This window comes from Rhinolophus ferrumequinum, chromosome 6 (assembly GCF_004115265.2).
Source record: "Rhinolophus ferrumequinum isolate MPI-CBG mRhiFer1 chromosome 6, mRhiFer1_v1.p, whole genome shotgun sequence".
NCBI classification, from domain to species: domain Eukaryota; kingdom Metazoa; phylum Chordata; class Mammalia; order Chiroptera; family Rhinolophidae; genus Rhinolophus; species Rhinolophus ferrumequinum.
The window spans coordinates 29,089,649-29,111,378 of NC_046289.1; the positions used below are offsets into that span (position 1 = coordinate 29,089,649).

At 42.0% G+C, this 21,730-nt stretch overlaps 1 protein-coding gene and 1 pseudogene across 2 annotated transcripts in view; one reads left to right on the top strand and one right to left on the bottom strand.

Moving 5' to 3' along the window:
* ARG2 (arginase 2) overlaps positions 1 to 20,700 on the bottom strand; it is a 27,880-nt gene extending 7,180 nt beyond the window's left edge. Inside the window, exons 1-3 of one of the 2 annotated variants that reach the window (XM_033107133.1) lie at positions 20,472 to 20,698; positions 19,077 to 19,149; positions 1,589 to 1,766 (exon numbers count right to left, since the gene is read on the bottom strand). In XM_033107133.1, coding sequence (XP_032963024.1) covers positions 1,589 to 1,766; positions 19,077 to 19,149; positions 20,472 to 20,582 — 362 coding nt within the window. In that variant the 5' untranslated portion in view covers positions 20,583 to 20,698. Of the gene's footprint in view, positions 1 to 1,588; positions 1,767 to 19,076; positions 19,150 to 20,471 lie in introns of both variants that reach the window. The other variant, XM_033107134.1, reaches the window with a different exon arrangement.
* LOC117024035 (40S ribosomal protein S15-like) lies at positions 2,264 to 6,055 on the top strand (annotated as a pseudogene).
* Positions 20,701 to 21,730: the final 1,030 nt, after the last annotated feature.

A 21,730-nucleotide genomic window follows, 5' to 3' on the forward strand; every position in this document is an offset into this window, starting at 1 on the left:
GATAGCCTAGATTTTAGCACTGAACAGGAAATTGGGACCAGTGATAGGGCTACAATATAGATAGCTACAGACAAAAGGAAAACCAAGGACTGTGATATTCACATTGATAAGCGGTCCCCAAATAGTGAGATGAGAAGAAAGACAATATAAATGAACTCTGAGAGCTAGCACTGAGCTAACAGGCAGGGGACACACACACACTTGTTGATTTAATTGAATCTCAAGTAGAGAACCTGGGACTACTTTGTATTCTATGTACAAATTTTATTCATAATGAGGAATCTACCTGCCTTTCCAGTTGTAACAAAGATTTAACTTCTGTTCAGTGATCTGAGAAGCGCTGTGAGCACCTGAGAGAGAGTTGCTAGATTGGATCTCAAAAGAAAAGTTAACTGCCTATACAAGTCACATTGGATTTGAATCCCAGCTCTGCTACTTCCTAGCTCTAGACTTTGGAAGTTATTTAACCTTTGTTCCCTCGGTGTTCCCAACAGTAAATTAGATAAAACTGTATTTGCCTCGTCGTTATTATGAGGTTTAACTGAGAAGGTATATAAAGTGCTCGACACTCCTAGTACTTAAATGCCATTTTTTTCTAACAAAAACCTTCATTGCTTAGCTCAAATCATAATCCCCTGTGAAATCTGACTACTCTAGCCCAGACTGATCTTCTCTGAAATTTTGTAGAATTCAATTTTTTTTCATTCCATGTGTATTTATTTCATTAAGGCCTAATAAATCACAAGTTTCCCACACTTCCTCGTGCTGCTTGAGAACACATCAGAACAGTGCTCAATAAAACAAAGTCCACGCTGATTCACTAAGAGAGGGAGGACTGACTGTATGTCACCCAGGGCCAGTTACTGGGGAGGTAGAGAATGTATTCACATGTCAAGTGGGGAATTTGGAATAAATCTATTGGCAGAAATGCTAAAACAACAACAAAAACAAGTTGAGCCTATGGGTGGAGCCTTCCCATTCTCCCAAACAGCCAAATGAAAGTCATAAGACAGATTCTCAAGACAGCTTTCCAAGAGGTAAGCATGAAACATTGCACTGTGTCTAAAAACTTTAGTCTACCTCTGAACTTGTCCCACTATACAGTGTGTCCTACAAAGAAAACCACATGTGCCTCTAGCAGCTCATGATCTTAGACATCAAAATGCTATTATGCATATTGTTGACCTTAAAACAAAAAGCCAGCCAGATATTTCTCCAGCAAAATAGGTTTATTCAGGAACAACAGAACTGTAATCTAGAACATACAACCTTGGCAGGCCACATGCAAGTCCACTAAAACAAAGGAGAGGAAATTCCTTTGTAGGAGAAAAGAAGTTGGGAGGGCTGTTAAAAAGAGTTCCTTCTGCTGTGTTTGGAGATCCACTGACAGGGTATGAGAGCTTCCTCTTCTGGCCTCCCTACTTCATTTTAAATGAAGTTTCTGTGTATTAATTTGTTTTTATAACATCATACCCTAACAATTCCTGAATGGTATTTTGACTTTAAGTGAGGAAGCTGAGACAAGCTAATTGATTAGCCCAAAGCACCACGCAATCCAGCCCCCCACCACCCCTGGCTCCCAGCTTACCTGTGGTCTCCTCCTACTGTGACACAGCTGTAGCCATCTGACACTGCTCTACTAACTACCTCAGCCAGTTCCTGGTTGGCAAGGCCCACTGAGCGAGGATTCACTATCAGGTTGTTGTAGAGATCATCTTTGGGGACTGGAGTGAAACTCAAATCTCCAAAGTCTTTTAGGCGGCAGCCTGGAAACATGGAGGATGACCAGATTAATTGGAAATGTCATTCGAACTCTTACTGGCGTGGGCCACAAATAATACCTTGTGACAAAGTATGCAACATAAACTCATTTTATCACAGTAAAATTCAAACCGTCACATGATTGGCAGGATTATTTCAGTCCTCCCAGCTATCCTGTGGGGTATATCCTATCAGGAGCACCATTTTGCAGGTAAAGAAGCTGGGGTTTGGAAAGTGAAGCCCAGAAATGATAACTGACTTAACGATCACAAAATTGGTAGCAATTAGGCCTCAGATATTCCAGAGTTATATAGAGTGGAAGTAAAATATCAAGGGGCACCAACAGGATATAAAGTAACTTAAATACCGCTAACTTAGGACAAAAATAGGTATACAGAAATTTTCATGTTATAAACCTAGGTCCCAAGGTCACACAGCTGCTACATGCCAGAATCAGGATCCAAATCCAGGCCATCAGCCCCCAATGTGTGTATTCTCGACGATGCAGTTTGTCTCCCCCCCAAGAATCCTTCTTGATTCAGACACTTTAAGAACTAGTGAGTCCTTTCTGAAGAACCGACAAAAGGGCTGACGTGGAGCAGAAGCCGCTGTGGACTTTCCGCAGGGTCACCTACCGCTGCGTGCACCTTGACCAGCTGCTGGACATGTCCTTGGAGCAGCTGTCGCAGTGACGCAGCTGCACAGCGCCGGGCAGTGGCGGCGGAAGCAGCACTTGCTGAAGCACCTGCGCAGCGCCAACCAGAAAGCGCCACCCACGGAGAAGCCAGAGGGCGAAGAGACATCTGCAGGGACAGGATGATCCTGCCGGAGACGATGGGCAGCATGATGGGCGTCTAGAACTGCAAGACCTTCCCCCATGTGGACATCAAGCCGGCGATGATCGGCCACTACCTGGGCGAGGTGTCCCTCGCCTCAAAGCCCATGAAGTACGTCTACCAGCCCGGCCTCGGGCCACCCACTCCTTCCTCTTCTTCCCCCCCTCAAATAGCCTGTTCTGCCAATAAAGGCACAGGCTTCTCTTTTAAAAAAAAAAAGTTTTTTAAATAAAAAAAGAACTAGTGGCGTATTCTGACAGTAAGCTGTAATATTTTCCCACCCGAGTTTCACATATTCCAGCAAATTATGAGAGCAGTCACTACACGTTAATTTTTATCTTTAGTGTAAGTACCAATCTTTGCATCTTAACCACTTATATATCATGTGGTTGGATGCCACATGGAGGGTGAGAACTAAATAATCCAACTCTAGGAGTTAGGGATGTGAACTCGCAGAGAATAGAACGTTACCGTAGCTTGTATCCTGAAGGCCCTGTTTCTCAAACTGGAGTCCAGGTATGCTGTGGGGTCGGGGGAAGTGGACACAGGGTAGTCGTGTTAATATTCACAGAGATTTGGGTTCAAGATTTGGATTAAGACCAGCACGGATCCATCTTGAATTTAAATTGTACAGTTTTGAGCTTAACCTCTTAAACCCAAACTCAATCCAAAGCCAAACTTCTGAGAGAATTTAAAAATTTGAGAAACAGTGGCCTGGAACACAAGCCCAACAGTGACCTGAACTTCATGCCACCCAAGGGATCAAACCAAAAAGGATTTTGGGAGCAAAACGGAACACCTTATCCTGGTCTCGATTAAAGGTAAATGCATCTGTAGCTAGAATGTTGTATATATCTTTTAGTCACTGAATTAAAAAAATAATTATATAAAAGGCCCAGAATCAGAGATGATCTGGACAACTAAGTTAGAAGAGGAAGAAGGGAGAAGGTGTTGAAGGTGGGAGAAGAACATAACAGGCCAAAGACATTTGGAACTAAGAGGGGAAAAAAATGACCAAATAAAACATCTACAAAAATCTTTTTAAAGAAAGGGGGGGAAAAGCCATGAATAAAGTCATGCACTTTATCAAATCTCAAAATATGGGAGGACATTTTAGATTTAAGAGAAATGAAGCTTTAACTAATGTTCCAGTCAAGGCCAGGTCTTAACCATTGTTGGCAACAGTCTTGGGCCAGGCAGATTCTTAGTGGCAGTGTCTATCCCTGGATGTTTCTACTTCCATGTCCGTGTTTACCTCAGCAGCAACTTAAATCTTATCAAGCATCTAGGTTCTTACTAAGAAGAAGACACCAGGGCATGTCTGGTGTTTTATATTAGGTGTATAATTATGAATAGAAAAGGTTTACAATCTAATTAAACACTATTAACTTTTGAAGACTACTTTAACTCATTTATCTTCACATGACCAAGAAGAAATATATGGGGAATTAAAGTGATCAACATGGTGCATAAGTGACAAAACCTGGGGGACCCTCTAATCCAATCATGGAAACTAGGATGTTGGCTCCAATAAGTGTGACAGAAAACAGTACTCAGCTCACTATTACTCACGTGGAAGAAAGCTGCAGAAAGCCTAAAGGGACCTAAGAGAATTTGGCAGTCTTACAGCGAGACAATTTCATTAAAGGATTTTGGTCATTAAATGTGTAATACTATGGAGTGGATCACTAGATTAATCCACAGCCTGGATGGTGGGTTCTCCAACATCGTCCGACTCCACCTGCTCTGACTCCTTGCTCACCAAACAGCACTCTGGTGATTCATTTAATTTCCCAGTTACCCTCCTACCAGCAAGAGCGCTTCCTGACAGTGGATACTGGAAGGGCTCCTGCTCACCATAATTTTGCATGGGCATTTGGGGTTATACATCATAGTTAGCATGAGTCTCTGGGCCTGAAAAGCCTGCTAAGCTCTGCACACATCAAGACTTCTATTCCTGGATCCATAAAGCTGACAGCCAGACCCCCCGAAGGGATTAATATCTTGAGAGGCCCTGCCTGAGTGACCCACCCCATATGACTCCCACCTCTGCTCTTTAATGTCCATGATAAGTTCCAGGGACAATGAGCGCTACAGGAGTATAAAAGGAAATTCAGTGAGGATTGGTGTAGTCAAGGAATGACTCCTATAACAAATTAACTTTGTACCAGCACTGTTTTTGCAAATGCTGTTGTTTACTGGCCATAGAAATTTTTGGTGAAGTTGATAAGAAAGTGTCTAATGGTGGAAGTCCCCTATCCCACTGTCTAGGCTTGCCTATGCTCTATCCTTGCTGACCTTTACGCATAAACACAATGCATAATACTCTTTTAAATAAGGTTGTTCGATAGAGCGGGCAGGCTAAACTGCTATAACAAACCCTCCTCAAAACAGTAGCTCAAACACAGTAAAGTGATTCCTGTTTATTTAACATCCAGGGTGGATATTCTAGGTAAGCAGGAGGCTTTCCTCATTGCAATGATTCAGAGGCAAAGCTCCTTCTGACTTGTGGCTCTGCTGTACCTGGGGCTTTGCCATCTGTGTAGCTAAGGTTAGGGCTCCCCAGGTTCAAGGCAGCGGGAGAGGAAGAACACACTGAGAAAAACACCTCTACTTTTAAAGGCCTTGGCCCAGAAGTGGCACAGCACTCCTGGTCCCATGGCACTGCCTGCAAATGCAGGTCTGAGTTATGTCCGGATGATTAGAGGATGAATTTGGGCAGATACCTAGCAACCTCTGCCAGAATGAGTACTTTTAACTTCTACTGCCAGAACCTTTAAGTGATTAAGAAAGAACTCAAATACTAAAGCTTACGTCGCTGATCCTATCGGTAATCCTAACTATTCCAGTGCAGTACAGAGCTCCATCAGTGAATATACTATACCATCCTGATCCAGCCTCTTAGGAGCCTTCTTGAATGCCTACTGTTCTGATAGCATTGCAGCAGCGCCCGAAGATCTAGTGGAATAGAGCCCAGCATTGGTTTCTAAAGAGTTAACAGTTAATGAGGGCCTGAAAGAAGAAATGGACATGCCATGTTTGGAAAACAGTTGAGCAATTTAATAAAAATGAGAAATTTGCACATTGGAGCAATGCAACAGGAGGTTGTAGGAAACATCAATTGTAGCACATAGGCCAGAGATTTGAGGAGTGGGGAGGATGATGGGAGGTTATTTTTTGGTAAGAGCAAGGTGAACTGAGTAATAATGAAGCTATTACTTTATCAGAGTGCTATGGCAAATTCTTCTAGTTCAAAAGGCACAAGAGATGGTCTCACTAATTTTTAAACAAACTTAGAGTAATAGTGGAAAGAGCAAATATTGTAATACAGAAGGAATATCTGCCTGTCATGCTTGAGGATACTGTCCCTTTCTTGAACTTTTTGTGCTTTAGGATAACTCATCTGCAAATCTAGATCAAATGAGACATAATGTTTCATTGCTGCTCTTTCCTCTCTTTTAAAAAGGCAGTGTGGGAAAGAATGAACCTGAAACTTCAAGGAAGCTCGCATGACAAACAGATTTGGAACCAACTTGAAAGGGCCCTCATGTTTGACTTGCAGTGGAAAAAACAAAGCTCTGTATATAATGACACAGCCTCACTGCTTCTCTCCTAGTGCTGATAATAAAAAATACACTGAAGATTATTTTGCTCTTTTCGGCCCAGATGTTACCTTTGGCCATAATAAACATCTCCGGGCTCCACTGGAGTGGAATGAGAACACAAACGCATCAACAGAATGATGCAACCAGCTGGTGGGGAAGAAATCAAAACAGTCCTACCTGACCTTAGCAATATCTGTAGACAGCACTTCTGTTTAGGGTCCTGATCGCTAGTGAATCCCTGAAAGAAGCCAGTTGACAGGAAAGAAAGAAAAGGTACAAAATTGTCTGCTTCCACACACACCATACTGTATGGATAGCTGCTAATCCTCACGTCCTCTGTATCACATACTTCAGAGGAAGAAATTCAGCCAAGTTAAATAGCTCCAACTGTTTAGAACAAGCCTGAATCACCCTTTGGTTGGCGACTCACATAAGACAATGTTATACTAAGCAGGCATTTTTCGATAGCATAAAGGTACCCAATTTTCCCTACGGCTCTGACTTCCTCTTGTGGGTAGCTCCAGCTGCTCCCAGGCTCCCAGGAAGACAAGAGAGATGGGTTGCAAAGTGGGCTGACACCTGGGAGAGTCCACCAAGTCCCATACAGCCTACTGGCAGAATAGCATTCGAGAAAAGCTAGGAACGCCTGAAAATATTTTTTTAATGTTAAATTGCATGGGAAGCATTATAAATCAGAGATTCAAAAAAACAAAACAAAACAACTTCTAGTGTATATTGTATGGGTAAACAGTGGTTGTAAATTAAACGAATAGTCAGGGCAATAGGAAACCCAAGACAGCCGCTTGGTTCTTCCAGACACCCTGGCAAACCCCATTTTTCGGTTTTTACAAACCTTCATACATCATAGTGCATTTAAGCTGGATTTAAATTAGAGGAAGGAACATATGAACTGACATTATTGAAAGGAGACATCTTACATAAATTCCAATGGTTTGATAAAGTCACTTTAAGAAAATGCCAAATAGGTAACTGCTTCCTGTCACAGAAAGCTTCCAGGATACAGACTTGAGAAATCACTGACTGTCACTTGGAGATTCTGTTTATTGGCAAGGACATCAAATAAAAGACACTCTGCAACCAAAAGAGACCTTATCAGGCACGGAACTATAAATGGACATCTACCCCATGTCTCTGACGCTCACCTTCTCCTACAGTGGGCACTGAAGACTCCTCAAGGATGAGAAGCCACTGCCATCAGAGGTAGACAGCTATCCCAAGACGTCAAGGCATTGTACCTACGGATAAATGCTGAGCTCAGAAACCAACTGTGTGATTTTCTTTACCTATCTGCTAATGATATTAGTCATAATAATAGTTATACTTATTCTTTGAGTTTTCCTATATATTCCAACTGTTAATAATTACTGAAGATGTGTAAGATAATTTTTAATACTCTTTATGGCTTATGTAAATGTTATACCAGATGCAAAATACAGAAGAATGAGAAAGATGGCAAAACGCTGATCATGATAGTTCACCCGGTATTATATTATATATTATATTATATTACATTACATTATATAAAACCCGGTCTTATATTAATTTTTGCTCCCAAAGACACATTAGAGTTGATTGTCCGGCTAGGTCTTATTTCCGGGGAAACAGGGTAGAAATAATCTAGCGCTTTTTGCACTGAAAGCTGTATGACCAATCTTCTCCATTTGACAGAATACTGCTTTGCTTCTTATCTAGCATCCTAATTCTCATTGTTCATATAAATAAATCTTTGTTTGCATTATGGAAAAAAAAAAGAACAAAAGAAAGCCGTAAGACCCGACTGCCTTCCATTTACGTGCCCTTCCCTTTTGGGAAAATTCAGTCTTAACTCACATCCCATAGTTACGATTTTGGTCCATCCCCAATGGTCCACTGTTTCAACAAGTCAACATCGATACTCAGACTCCATAGAAATGAGCCTTCCTAGTGCTAGGAGACCACACCATCCAACCGAAAGGTTGGTCATTGATGCATCCTTCGGATTGATTTATGATTACAAGGGGGAATTGTAGATAAAAAAGGAGGTCTGTAACAAAGCTGACCGAAAGTAACATCACAGGGTGATGTGATCATAAAGTCTTAACTGGGCAGGTCACGGAAGGTCGTCACGTCCCAGGCCTACAGGAGGTTTATCTCTGCCTTAAGCAAGCCCTGTCCATTGTTCTGGTGCGTCTAGGTTTACACTCTTCTGAAATGCCAGAAGTGATCCTCTTTTCCAGACCTCTTTTCCACCCTCAAGAGAGCATATAATCTGATCCCTGCCTTACTTTCTCCCATCTTCATGTAATCTTCCTTAGTTCCGTCTTAATTCCAAATGTATAAAAGAAAGTGTATAACTATCATTCTCCAGAGCATTTGAATTCTTGCTTCCTGGCAGTTGTCTCAGTTTGGCTCAAATAAACAACAACAAAATAAAAATCTCTACAGGTTTGGACTTTTCTTATGTTGACAGCTAGTTAAATCTTGGAATACCAATCCTCTGAAAGCCCTAACCACAGTGCCGCACCCTGCTGTGACTCAATTCTTGGGTCACACAGGAAGGTGTTATTTCTCTTCCTATTCATTGGTTCTGGCCTGTAGGGGTGAGTTGGGGAGCCAGGAAGATTCTGTCTTTTTTCTCTTCAAATCTGAGCATTACCACACCTATTATATTAACATGCACTCACTTCCAAGAGTTTGGTCCTTAATAGAAAGGAAGTAAATTTATTCAAGGATTAAACAATTTAAACCAACCACACTAATCCTTTAGGTTCTGGGCCTCTACACTGTGCTATTTTGGATATTGAAGGAATAATGCAACATCTGTCTAAAGTAACTAGAGGTCGGCGTTACTTGAAGCAGCAATCATTAGTAGCTACTCAGGTCATTGTTCAAAACCAAGTAAGTTTTAAAGGTGGGGAGGCAATAACTGGCTATTATCACCTACTAACATTTAGCTTGAATAAATTCATCAACTGGTAGCCAAACACTTCGTAAAAGGTAAACAATTTGATACATGCATTATTCTTTGAGTCACAGAGTCTTAAACACCTGGGAAACCAGATGGCTTCTGAAGTGCAAATCATTTTGAGATAAAGGAAACTGTAATCTGGGAAAATCCCATGGGTCACAATGTGAATGAATTGTGGACCAAAATGGGATTCCAATAAATCTGACAAGTCCAATGACTGACAGTAACCTCACAGGGTGATCTGATCATAAATTCCTAACTGGTAGTCATGCCCCAGGCACAGAACTTTTAGTAAAGACCTTATCTTTGCCTTAAGCAGCCCTGTCCATTCTTTCTGTGCATCTAGATTAACACACCTTTGTTAACAAAGTAATCCTCTTTTTCAGACACCTTGGAGGTATGACCACCTTCAAGAGAGCATATAATCTTTTTTTTTTTAATTAAAGTTTATTGGGGTGACAATTGTGAGAGCACATAATCTTAATTATTTTGTAATCCAACCCTTGCCTTTCATTCTCCCACCTTCATGTAATTTTCCTTATATTCCCTCCTTAATTCCAAATGTATACAAGAAACTGCAAAACTGTCATCCTCGGGAGCATTTTCTCAGTCTGTTGAGATCTTGCCTGCTCTATTTGGCTCTGTGGGGGTTCAGAACAAGCTATCCACCTTTTTTGAGCTAAAGGCAACTATAGCTGCACTCAAGAGAAAGTTCTGTCCCTCCCTTACCTACCTAGAATTTAAATTAGGGACCTTGCCCATAATAAGATATTATCAGAGATAACTTCTTTTGACCTATTTATAGGGAATGGCAAACTTCTATTTAAACATCTGCTCTTATCATCCTGGAATGACTCTTTGAAGTCCCCCAGGCACTTTACCTCATCCCTAGCTCAGAATGTCTTTTATATTCATTTCTCCTCTGTCTTTGAACTTCTCCTGTGTGTGGAGTCTCTCTCATTTATGTGGGTTCCCATACATATGTAAGTAATTAAATTTGGTTATTTTTTTCTTGCTAATCCGTCTCATGTCTATTTGATTATTAGAACAGCCGATATAACCTTGAGGGTATAGGAAAGTTTATTCTCCCCCACAGCTCAAATAAACTCATAAAAATGTTCTATAGGTTTGGACATTCTTGTGTCAACAGAAGTTACAGGAGAAACCTAGGATGTATGGGGAGAAAAAATTTCCTCTACCTTCAGGGTTCTTTTGACTGGTCTAATAATCAAACTGACATGATACAGATTAACAGGAGAAAAAACAAGTTTAATAACATGTATACCTTCTGTATACATGGGATAGATCCAGGAACACTGAGTCCTACCAACATGGCAGAAGCCATCACCTGAAATACCACCTTCAGCTAAAGACACAAGATGTTGGGGGTGGAGAGTCAGTTATGGGAGGAGACCAGAGAAAGCACAGTAAACAAGGATAAAATTGCTAAGAAGATTTAAGTCCCTACTTTCTACACTGATAATGAAGGAAGGCCTAGTGAGAGAAACACCCTTACAAATGGAGATTTCCTTTACAAATGTAAATGTCCTAAACAAAAGGTAACTTCTACTAAGCTTCTCCCATGCTTGCCATTTCTTTAAATTAACCAGCCTAAAATAATCAATAGCCCAGAGAGGCATTTTTTTTTTAAATGGCAAATTCTGCTCCCCTCCAGATGTTTTGTCCCCTTTCTTCCTTCAATAAAAGCTGACTCTGTGCTTACTGTGTGCCTAGCACTCTGCTAAATCCTAGGGATATAAAGTATGGCTGCAGACTTCAAGGAGGTCACAACCTGGTGAGAACACAGGCAGGGAAAGCACAATCCAGTGCTAACTGCTAGGATGCAGCTGCGCCCAAGGCATGGTGGGAACAGGGGAAGGTCCTGGAAGAGCCAGAAGGGCTTCTCAGAAGAGGCGATATCTGAATCTTGAAGGTTTGAGCCAGGAATCAAAGGATTACCAGGCAGAAGAGGTACATAATATCTTCCGTCCTCTCAGAACAATTTATAATCCCCCTAGGTTCATTCAGGAGAACTGTAGACAGATGAGTCAGGAAGAGGGAGAAGGGTACAGATCCTAAAAGTACTAGGGAGATCCTAAGGTTTTCAAGGCAGGAAGTGGCAAATCAAATCTTCACTGCAGATCTACTGCCCCGGTGTCCTTTGGGAAATAGACTGGCTTGGAGAAGAGCAGCCCCACATAGGGGCTATGGGAGAGAACTGAGATTCTAGCAATGCTTAAGGGGGATGTGGAGAGACAATGGGTCTGCCCTCCAGCTTTCTGGTTCTGTCACCAGATGAGAAAGACATGGGAAGGGAGTAGAGATCTTAAGTTCAGTTTTGGACATATTAGCATGTCAGTGTTAGAGACTATCCCGTTGAAAATACATGGAAACAAGTTTATGGATCAATTATTGACAATATTCAATGGCTGATAACATCACTTCTGATGGAAGTGTATACCGCTACGTATGAAGCAGAACTGCCAGGGAAAAAAAATAAACCTAAATCTGACCAAAGATCTATATCCAATTACCAATTTGCAGGAAATAGAGGACAAAAGAACATGTCATGACATGTGGATGCGACCTGCAAAATCCAAACTGAGAGATTCTGCAGACAAAATACGTAATTTTTTCCACACGTAAACTGCAAGGAAAAAGTAAATAACAAAGGAGGGAGCTATAAGGGACTTAAGAGATATCAATCAATTTAGACCCCAACTCAAACGGTAAAAAATAAATATAAAATGTTAAGTCAATGGGGCAGTGTGAACATTAACTGGTGTAGGGGCAGATAAAAATTGAAAATGGACTTAATTACTTGTCCTTATTGAAAATACGGGAATAGACTTCTCCCCTCCCTTTTGTTTCAGAATTCCTTTCTCTGTCCTTTTCAAATGTAAACCTTTGTAATGACTAAATAAGCCTCTAGCCATTCTCACAACTCAGGAATGTTTCCTCAAGGACCTGGGAACCACCTTTTTGAAATGCAGACATCTAGGGCTCTGACCTCCCAGTTCCTGTGGGAGAGTAAGAGACTGGCTGGCTTCTGTGGGCACAGGTAGTGGGTGCCTTGCTCCAATTTGCAAAACTACCTCCTGTGTTAAGAAGTGTTTCCCCTCCAGAACAAGCCAATCAACTAACACAGGTTGCCACTCCAATTTCCATGATAAAGTTAGGATGAGCTTTATGTGACTGTGACGCGACAAAAGGTACTGTCAAGTCCTCTTACTGGAGGACCAGTTATCATTGATCTTGAAAACGTGTAATGGGTTGCACCTGCATGGCTATATAAAAGGGTGAGATTTCTTTGTCTTTGCAATCTCTTAGCAGATTGCTTGATGGAATGCTTATTCAATAATAAACTGTTTTCTTTCTCTAACTTTGTGGACAGGTTTTCTCAGTTGGGAGATTTTTTTAAAAATTATATTTCTACAATACTGGGTATTAGATATTAACTTTTTTTTAGGTGTGAGAACAGCTTGGGAGCTGCTGGGAGCTTCAGGCCGTGAATTGATTATAGCCATTTGTGGGAAAGGAGTTGGTCCCCGCTCCCTTCAGAGCACGGGGTAATTCCTCCTCCAGTGCCCTTTTGTTTTGCACAAGGGGCATGGCTGCTTTGGAGGATTAGGACACTCCTTACTCGTGGTCTGGGCTCCTATATCCTGGTGTGTCTCTTCTGGGGTTTTAAGGGTGCCCTGAGGTGGCATTGGCCTGCAGCAAAGTCTGGCCTGTCTCTGGCCTGTCTCCAGTCTCACTGATCCTTTCTTTCCTCATCTTCCCTGTCTCGGTTGTAAAAGATGTTGTAACAAATTCCCTGGTCTTCTCTAGGATCTGTGCCTTTTCATTAAGATGTAACAATGGGTCAGAATTACTATAATATTCTGTCAGGGAAAATATTAGGCCAAGTTTAATTAATTTACCCTGACTTATCTAGGTTTTTGGTAAAAACGGTTAAATCGTTGTTATCTGACATGAGAAGGGCACATGAACTTCAGGAGTCCTAGAATATGGAAGCTTACATAATTATTAGCAAAACTTCATTCTTATATTGTAAAGATCTAGTTTTTTTTAGTAACCAAGGACCTGATTAGGGCAATATAAAACATAGAAATTCTGATGATGATACATACAATCTTTGCTTTTTAGGCAGAAATTTTTATAATATCAATAGCAGACCAATAGTCTAAGAAATTTGTCCTACTTAGAAGAGAGGAAAAAAACTCAACTCTACTAGCTTACCTTTGATATTCAAATTTCCTTAATTAATCATAGTTAGCTTAAGTATACATAAAACTCTCTCAAGGATTTTCAAACCTACAACTTTCCCAGTCCCTCTTAGTTTGTCTCTTACTCATTCAAAAATAATCATCTTTAGGACAACCTACTTTCTTTCAATTCCTTCAAAAATGTATTTCCATACCATATACCTTCCTTGAAAACACACATCATTTCCTTTCATATTAATTAGAATCTATAACCTTTAGAACCTCAATTTTTACTGACAACCAAAAGCAAGCAATTAGTATTTCCACTGGCAAATCCAGGAATATATTTTGCAACTTCAAAAGCATAGGCTTTTGTAATAAAATAAAGGATATATTTATTAACATATCTTAATTTATCTTTTAACGTTCCTGTGACAAGACAAAAATAGATGAACTCAGACCTATCTACTAATAATTAATATTTCAGCATTTCATTATCTTGAAATACCTATTCGATAATTTTTATCATTTAACATAACTTAGCAAAACTAAAATCTTAAGTTACCAACAGATGCTGGGAAATCACATCCAAGCATCCAGAATATATGATTATTACTGACAAGTTGCATCTAAAACCTTATTTTCGTCACTTATTAGTTCTTAACTCTGGCATTTTAAAGTTAATTATCCAAACTATTTTCTTGATAAATTTTATAACAGAGATAACATGAATTTATTTTAAAAGTAAGCTTATTCCGAATGCCAGCACTCTGGGAGGATGGCAGACTCGGGTCCAAAAGCCATCTCCCTTACAATGATTCCCAGTGCAGGTGGCCCCTGCAGGACTTAGAACGGGACCAGTGGAGTAAGAGGGAGTGGTCGCAGGAGACAGGGAAAGGAACAAGTCAGGAGGGGATGAGGCGGAAGAATCAGAGGGAGAGGAAGGAGAGGGTGCTGAAGCCTGGGGAGGAGGAAAGTCTAGAGGCTGTCTTGGCCATGGGGGAACTTGGGGTAAGAGAGGATCATCAAGGAGATGGGGGAGGTAGACTAAGGAAATGTAGCCAAGCACATGCGGCACTGTTCCCAGAGGTCCGGGCCTTGACTTAGGGCCATTAAGGCTTGGACACTGGGGGTCTCGGACTACTTTTGTAGCCCCCAGCAGAAAAGGCCTAGTTGTGTGGTGTTAAAGTTAAGAGTTCTGTTGGCCGGCCAGACGTCCTGATCATCTAGCTTATATTGTGGCCAGGCAATGGAATAAAAGAAAACTGTTAGAGATCTGAATCCCATACAGATGCAAAACCTCTCCCAAGTCACAGGGCCTGCATGGCCAAAGTAAACAGAACCATTGAAACTGCGTAGTAAATGTATAAGGTTTGGCAGGAGGGGAGGAAGGCAAAGAAAAGAAAGTTTTCAAAGCTAAATTACCCAAGCTAAATTACACTTGTTAAATCAAATTATACCAGAGATCCAAATCTCAAAAGATTTAGTGCCACCATTACAATCTCGTCTCACCAATAATGGTATTGTGGATACATTTTCAAAGAATTCTTGTATTTTGAAAATATATATTGAAATACGAGTATGTGGGATACTTGTATGAGTGAAATTATATGGTTCTTGTCCTTTTACATCTGACTTATTTCACTTAGCATGATACTCTCAAGATCCATTCATGTTGTCACAAATGGCAATATTTCATCACTTTTTATGGCTGAGTAGTATTCCATTATATTCATATAAAACAGAAAACAACAAATGAATAAAACAAACTCAATACACACACACAACAGTATGGTGGTTACCAGAGGGGACTGGGGTAAGGAGAGGATGAAGAAGGTAAAAGAGTCAAGTATATTGTGACAAAAGGAGACTAGACTGCGGGTGGTAAGCACACAATACACGTGTTGTATTATAGATAGTACTGTACTCCTGAAACTTGAATACAAGATGTTATTAACCAATGTTACCCCAATAAATTTAACTAAATTTTAAAAATTTAAAAATAAAAGTATGAAGCTTTAAAGCCAATTAAAAGAACACCAAAATAAATAATATGGCAAATTAGATAGCATAGGGCAAGAGTGAGAAGCATGGATACATGCAAAGAAAGCCAAGGAAAGACTTTAAGCTAAGTCTTGGAAAGATCACTCTGGTGGCAGTGAAGACTGTGAACTGAGAAAGGCAAAAATGGGACAAGAGAAACCATTGGAAAGTTACAGCCAGGAGTAAGGACAGAATTAGAGCAGTACCACCACAGAGAAGGACTCTGATGATTTAGAAGGGGAAATCAAGGAGACTTTGTGATCAACAGGTAAAAGGGACCAAAGGGAAGGAGAAAAGAATCGTGATGGTCTTGCAGTTTGACTTGAGTAACTAGATAATGAATGATACTGTGAAACAGACAATGGGAAGACAGCCGGAGAAGCAGATTTGAGGGAGAAGATAATTTTGTTTTGAACAAGTTGAGTTTGAGACATCTCTGAGAGTGAAATGAGGCTACTTAGCCCAAAGTTGGAGGAACACTGGAGAAATCAACATTTAGGGTTGGGAAGAGGAAGGACCAGTCAACGGGGAGAGGAGACTCAGGGGAGAGTAGAGTCTTGGCTAAGAGAATATTTCAAGAATAAAACGGTCAGTTGTGCAATAGGAACGTCCAGCAAAATAAAGGCTGACAAATCAGTGAGCTTCCTCAAGATGGTTTCAGTGAAATGGTAGGATGGGACCCAGGCTGAAGCATCACTAGCATACACCCAAGCTCTCATTACTAACATTCTTTACCAACCACTGAAAGCAAGTACAGACCCCTGAACTCACATATCGATCTGTTCCAGATAAACGGCTCTCACCCCTCAGATCCTTATGTTTAAACAATTCTCTCAGGCCCTCTATCAGTTCTTACTGAAGCAGACCAGATTCTTGGGGTCTCAAGCAAAGAGATTCCTGTTCTAATGGAGCACCAATGGAACAGAAAGAGTAAGTGTCCCAAATTGGGACAAATAAGTGGGAATAAATGTACCAAAAGGGTCAGAATAGCTCCAAAATGGCTTCCTGAACTCCAGGACACTTGGCCTGGTCACAGTGGCACATTAATTTAGACAGTTGTGCCAGAGGCTGTCACCTCTTTTCAATACCACAGCTGGGTCAAATTGCCATAATTACAATGAGAGAGAGCTCAAACTGTTCACCTCAGTTTAGAGCAGGGGTGTCAAAACTGCAGCCTGCAGGCCAACTGCAGTCCACTATCCATTGTTAATTGGCCCGCAGCAAATTCCAAAAATATATTTAGTTTACTTAAATAAACCAGGTGAGGCAATACGTACTTCACCTGAGTGAGTGGCCCGGCTGTTTGTGTATTTTACCGCGTATGGCCCTTGGTGAAAAACGTTGAAAAAAGTTTGGGCATCCCTGGTTTAGAGCTGTCTTTCCCCCAGACACTCATTCTACTTCTGAAGAAGACCGGGCAAATTACCATGACTATCAGAGCTACCAGAATCAGGAGCAGAGGTACTACATCTGAGCCTTGCCTGAGCAACTGCCTCTTTCTTTCTCTCAGGTTCTCTTTCTATACGAAAATTAACTGGTTACTTGAGAGAAGAATCACTGAATGTCCTTACTAAACCCAGATACCAGGTCAAATACATTCATCCAAGAAAACAGAAAGTTTAACTGATGCCATGGCAACATGGACAGCCTGTGACATCAGAGCAAAAGGCAAGAAAACAAAGGGATTTGTGAAATTTGCCTTTCCCTGGGTCTTCTTTCCCTTGAAATTTGACCCATCCTGCTTATTTGAAAGTGCTCAAAGGACTTAAGTTATTTTGGTACTATTTCAGAATAGAGCCATTGAAACTTCTCTGAATACTTTTCTCTAACATGTTCCTGGAGATTAGCCCAACCACATACTGGAAATCTGCTGAGTGCCACAATCTTATTAATATATAATGAGATTCTATTTTAGAGTGCTGGTAATATTGGGCGACCAATCAGCTACAGGGTAAGGATATAAATTGTAAAACAAAAAATATTTTTTAAAAGTGAAAAGGAAGACCAATAAACTGAAGCTTCACCATTACTTTAGGTTGAGAGTTTACAGAGGAGGTATTAGAAGGCATAGTATTTAAGGGAGAATGGCTGCCCCAGGTTGGAGTGGAAAAATACCATGAGCTGTGACAGGAAAGGAGGTCTACAAAGCATGAATAAGAGAGGCTGCTACAAATGTGCCCCTCCCCCTCAGTCAGCAGCCTGCGCTGAATATTATGTCTCCTGTGTAAGAGGCTGGAACTGATTCTTGTCAGGAGTCTCTTAAGGCAGAATCCAGCAGTGAGCAGGCAATTCAAGCAGTGCCAGGCCCAGTTCATCAGATGGGCTTTAGAAGTTTATCCAGGATTAAAAAACAGTGATTACCAGAGATTGTTTCCAGTGTAAAATAATGCTTTTTAAAAAGCAGAATGTGTCTAGCTGATTTAAAGGGACAGTATCCTCATTTATAAGTGGGAATAAAAACTTCCCTTTAAGTTACTTGTGACACATTAGACTAAACCTTAATTTATCTTTCATCTTTGGTGGTGAAATTAGAGAGTAATTAAAATGGTTAAGAGGCCCTATTGAAGAAGGTACTGCAATTGTTTAATAAGAAGTGTTTTGAACATTCAATCCAAGACACCATATCCATATGTAGCCAGAGGCATATGAAAGACACTAAACTCAAGGTGATTTCGGTGACTATTATTCCTCTGTGTTTTAGAAGATGATCCACCTCTGGAATGGAATCAATGATCAGGAGAGGAGGTTTCAAAGCAAGAATGAGGAAAAGACTTGTAGCTTACCTAGATTCTGTATTACTATCCCCAGGACCTACAGCTCCCTGCTTCTCACACCTTTTGCACTGATAGCTCCAGAAAAGATATATGAATGGTCCTAATATGAATAGAGGAAATGGCCTTGAACATCAATTCGAAACATCTGGATTAGACATAAGGAAAAAACTTCTTACCATAAAGGTAAGGAATTTGGTGCCCTGTTACTAAAAGAAGGGTTCTCCATTACTATATAAATGGCACTTATCTCTGGGTCAGATTTAATTCTGTTCTGTAAGTTTAGAGTACTATCCTAATTACAAGACTGCACCTTTACTGCAACTACCTGGGGTGTTTGTGAAAATATACTTGTCTGGGTCCTATCTCAGTGCCAATAAACCAGACTTCCATGTCGGAACCTAGGAATCTGTACTTTTAACAAGTAACCCAAGTGAGTTTCATAATCAGGCAAGTTTGAAAAACACTAACCTAACATAAAGCTATTAATCCTAGGGAAGAAATTAATGATTTGGAGAGAGGAAACTGAGTAGACTGATGAATCATAAGCACCGGATGATAGAGTTAGGGAAGCTAGAATTTCAAGGGGAAAGGTTGACCGTGCAGTTAGGACTGGAGCTCACTCTTAGCACACTTACAGTCAGTCGCAGCTTGTTCCAGGCCCTGGCTCACTCCACCTCCCTGCCTTCCACACACTCTTTATTGCAACAAGACTTTGCCTGAAGACGCTCACAGATGTTAACCTGCAGATGGAATCCAAAGGAGGAGAGACACTTCCCCAAGTCCGTGCACAGCTGACACTGTGCAGTCCCTGGATATAAGAGAGAAGACTCTGACCTGGTCTGTTACCACCCTGCACACAGATCTCAGATCCAGCCACTTACCCAAATTGGAGAGCCTTTTCAGCAATCCAGCTTCTCTTATAGCAGCAGGACCACATTCCACTCCTTTTCTTTTCTGTCACATAAATTACAGTGAGATGTGAGGGAAGACGATTGAAAATAAGACCACTATAGTTCACAAAAATACAGAAATCTGCTATACTATACAGCAGTCCCCCATCTGCAAGTGATACATTCCAAGACCCCCAGTGAATGCCTGAAATCGCAGATAGTACCAGACCCTATACATACCTATGATAAAGTTTAATTTATAAATTAGGCACAGGAAGAGAGTAATAACTAATAATAAAATGGAACAATTATAACAATAAAATAAGGGCTAGTTGAATTCAAGCACTTCGGTATCTCAACAGTCGATCTGATAACCAAGAAGGCTAAGTGACTAAAGGATGGGTAGTGCATACAGAGTGGATACACTGGACAAAGGGATGATTCCTGGCCCGCCAGGATGGAGGACTGCTTGAGATTTCATTACACTACTCCGAACAGCATGAAATTTAAAACTTACGAATTGTTTATTTCTGGAATTTTCTATTTAATATTTTCAGACCATAGTTGACCGTGGGTAACTGAAATCTCAGAAAGCAAAACCAAGGGAGGACTACTGTACTTAGTTCCCAGTAGATCCCTCTGAAAATCTGTGACATTATCATTTTCACATGAGTTCTGGTTATTTCACACACTTGCAGAGAAGGAGGGGAAAACAACAATCAGTGGCATCAAATCAACCTTCCAAACCCCTCGTGGGAAGGGTAAACGGAGACCAAGACAGGCTAGGCTGACCCAGGTCAGATCGGATGGTTGGGGCCAGATCTCGGGCTTCTCTACCAGTGAGGTCTCCACGACTGCAGGTTTTTCACTGAAGACAGAACAAAACAGCCGCTCCCATCCTCCCGCCGCTAGAGCCGACAGCGTCAATTTCCTTTACAGTTAATGCTATTTCTGAGAATGGACCCTGTATCCTTAGAGGTCGCTCTCTTTAACCTTCTCGCCCTCTTTTTTCCACCGGGGATTTATGCCGATTTCTCCTCCTTCAGCTCCTCTGTGGAATCCTCTTCCTCCTTCCCTCTCCTCCATCACCCCAAGCGGGACCCACCACTTTCCCGCTCCTCCGGGCGAAACCGCAGATATCCGCCAGCTTGCTGTTCCCCGTCCGAATCGCACACAAGGTGCCCTCCATCCCTCCCTCCTTCCCCATATTCTATCGGAGAAAATCCCGCAGCTCTGCCGATGCCGAATCGCGGGAACCCACCAGCTCGTCCGCTCTCCGTTTCTCCCCATCCTCTCCTCGCTTCTTCGTCCCTCCCACCCCGCCGCCGCTTTCTCTTTGGGGCGCGGTGGGGACCCTTCCCCACGGTGCCACGTCCTAGTTCTCACCTGTCCCTGTGAGAATGGGGCTCCGATCACAGCCACTGAATGGACCGACTTTTTCAGGACGAAATGCATTTGCGTCCGGAGGAGACGCGAGAGGCTGCTTCTTAGGGACATGATGGGCAGCGCGGGATGTCGCCAAGCGAGAGGCTGCTCCGAGGAGCTTGCCGCCTTCACTGAACACCGCTGCCCGCAGCGGCGCCTACCTACCCGCGCGCGAGCCGCACCGCGCAGCCCCGTGACGTCACAGCCCCCAGGCCCCGCCCCGAGCCCCCCACCAGCCCTCCGCACACCTTACCGCGGGCCCCGCCCACTGTTTATCGGGACCCGGACACGCCTTCGCTGACGTCAGCCCACTACAGAGCGGACTCACCCGTAAGGGACAAGCCCCTACGGCTAACGCCATGAAGCCAGTATCTGGGTCTGGACGGTAAGAGCGCGGTCACCGACAGGTGTGTCCCTTCGCGGGAAGCGGTCGGCCCCCGCGAAAGTCGCGAACTCCGCGAAGCAAGAGAACTGACACACCGGTTAGCTGATCGCGACTCTTCACACAAATGCACACCCAGCGGATGCCAACTCTGAGGAAGGGCTGGCTGGGCTGAGCTTCCTCTGGCCCGACCCGGTGTGAGTGCCCTGCCAAGCCCAAGTCGGCTTCCACCTGCTCCGTTCCATCTCAGAGCTCAAGGTTCAGGACATACGATACCTTTGGGAATTGAACGCTGAGAGATAAACTATAGATTAGAGGTCTCTGGACCAGGCATGCTAATAAAATCCCACCTATTTTAGGTATCGTGGGTAAGATTAGGATTTGCAAAACAATTAACTTCTAGACGTTTTCAATTCTTTACCTGAAAAACGGCGGCACTGGTTATTAAAAACCAAACACAGCAACATATCTGGACTATGTCTAAATTTTAGAGAGGCTAAAGAGCTGAAAGTAACTAAAGTATTAATATTTTAATAATGACCAACTCAAGTTCTAAGAACTTTTAGCCTTCTAACAATTCTGTTAAGCACAGTAGTCCCCCCTTATCTTCGGTTTTGCTTTCCCAGGTTTCAGTCATCCACAGTCAACTACAGTCCAAAAAGATAAAATGGAAAAATTCAAGAAATAAATACTTAAGGTTTAAATCGCATGCCACTATGAGTAGTGTGATGAAATCTCACACGGTCCTGCTCTGTCCTGTCTGGGGTGTGAATCATCCCCTTTGTCCAGCGGATCCACAGCTGCATATGATACCCACCTGTTAGTCCCTTAGCAGCTA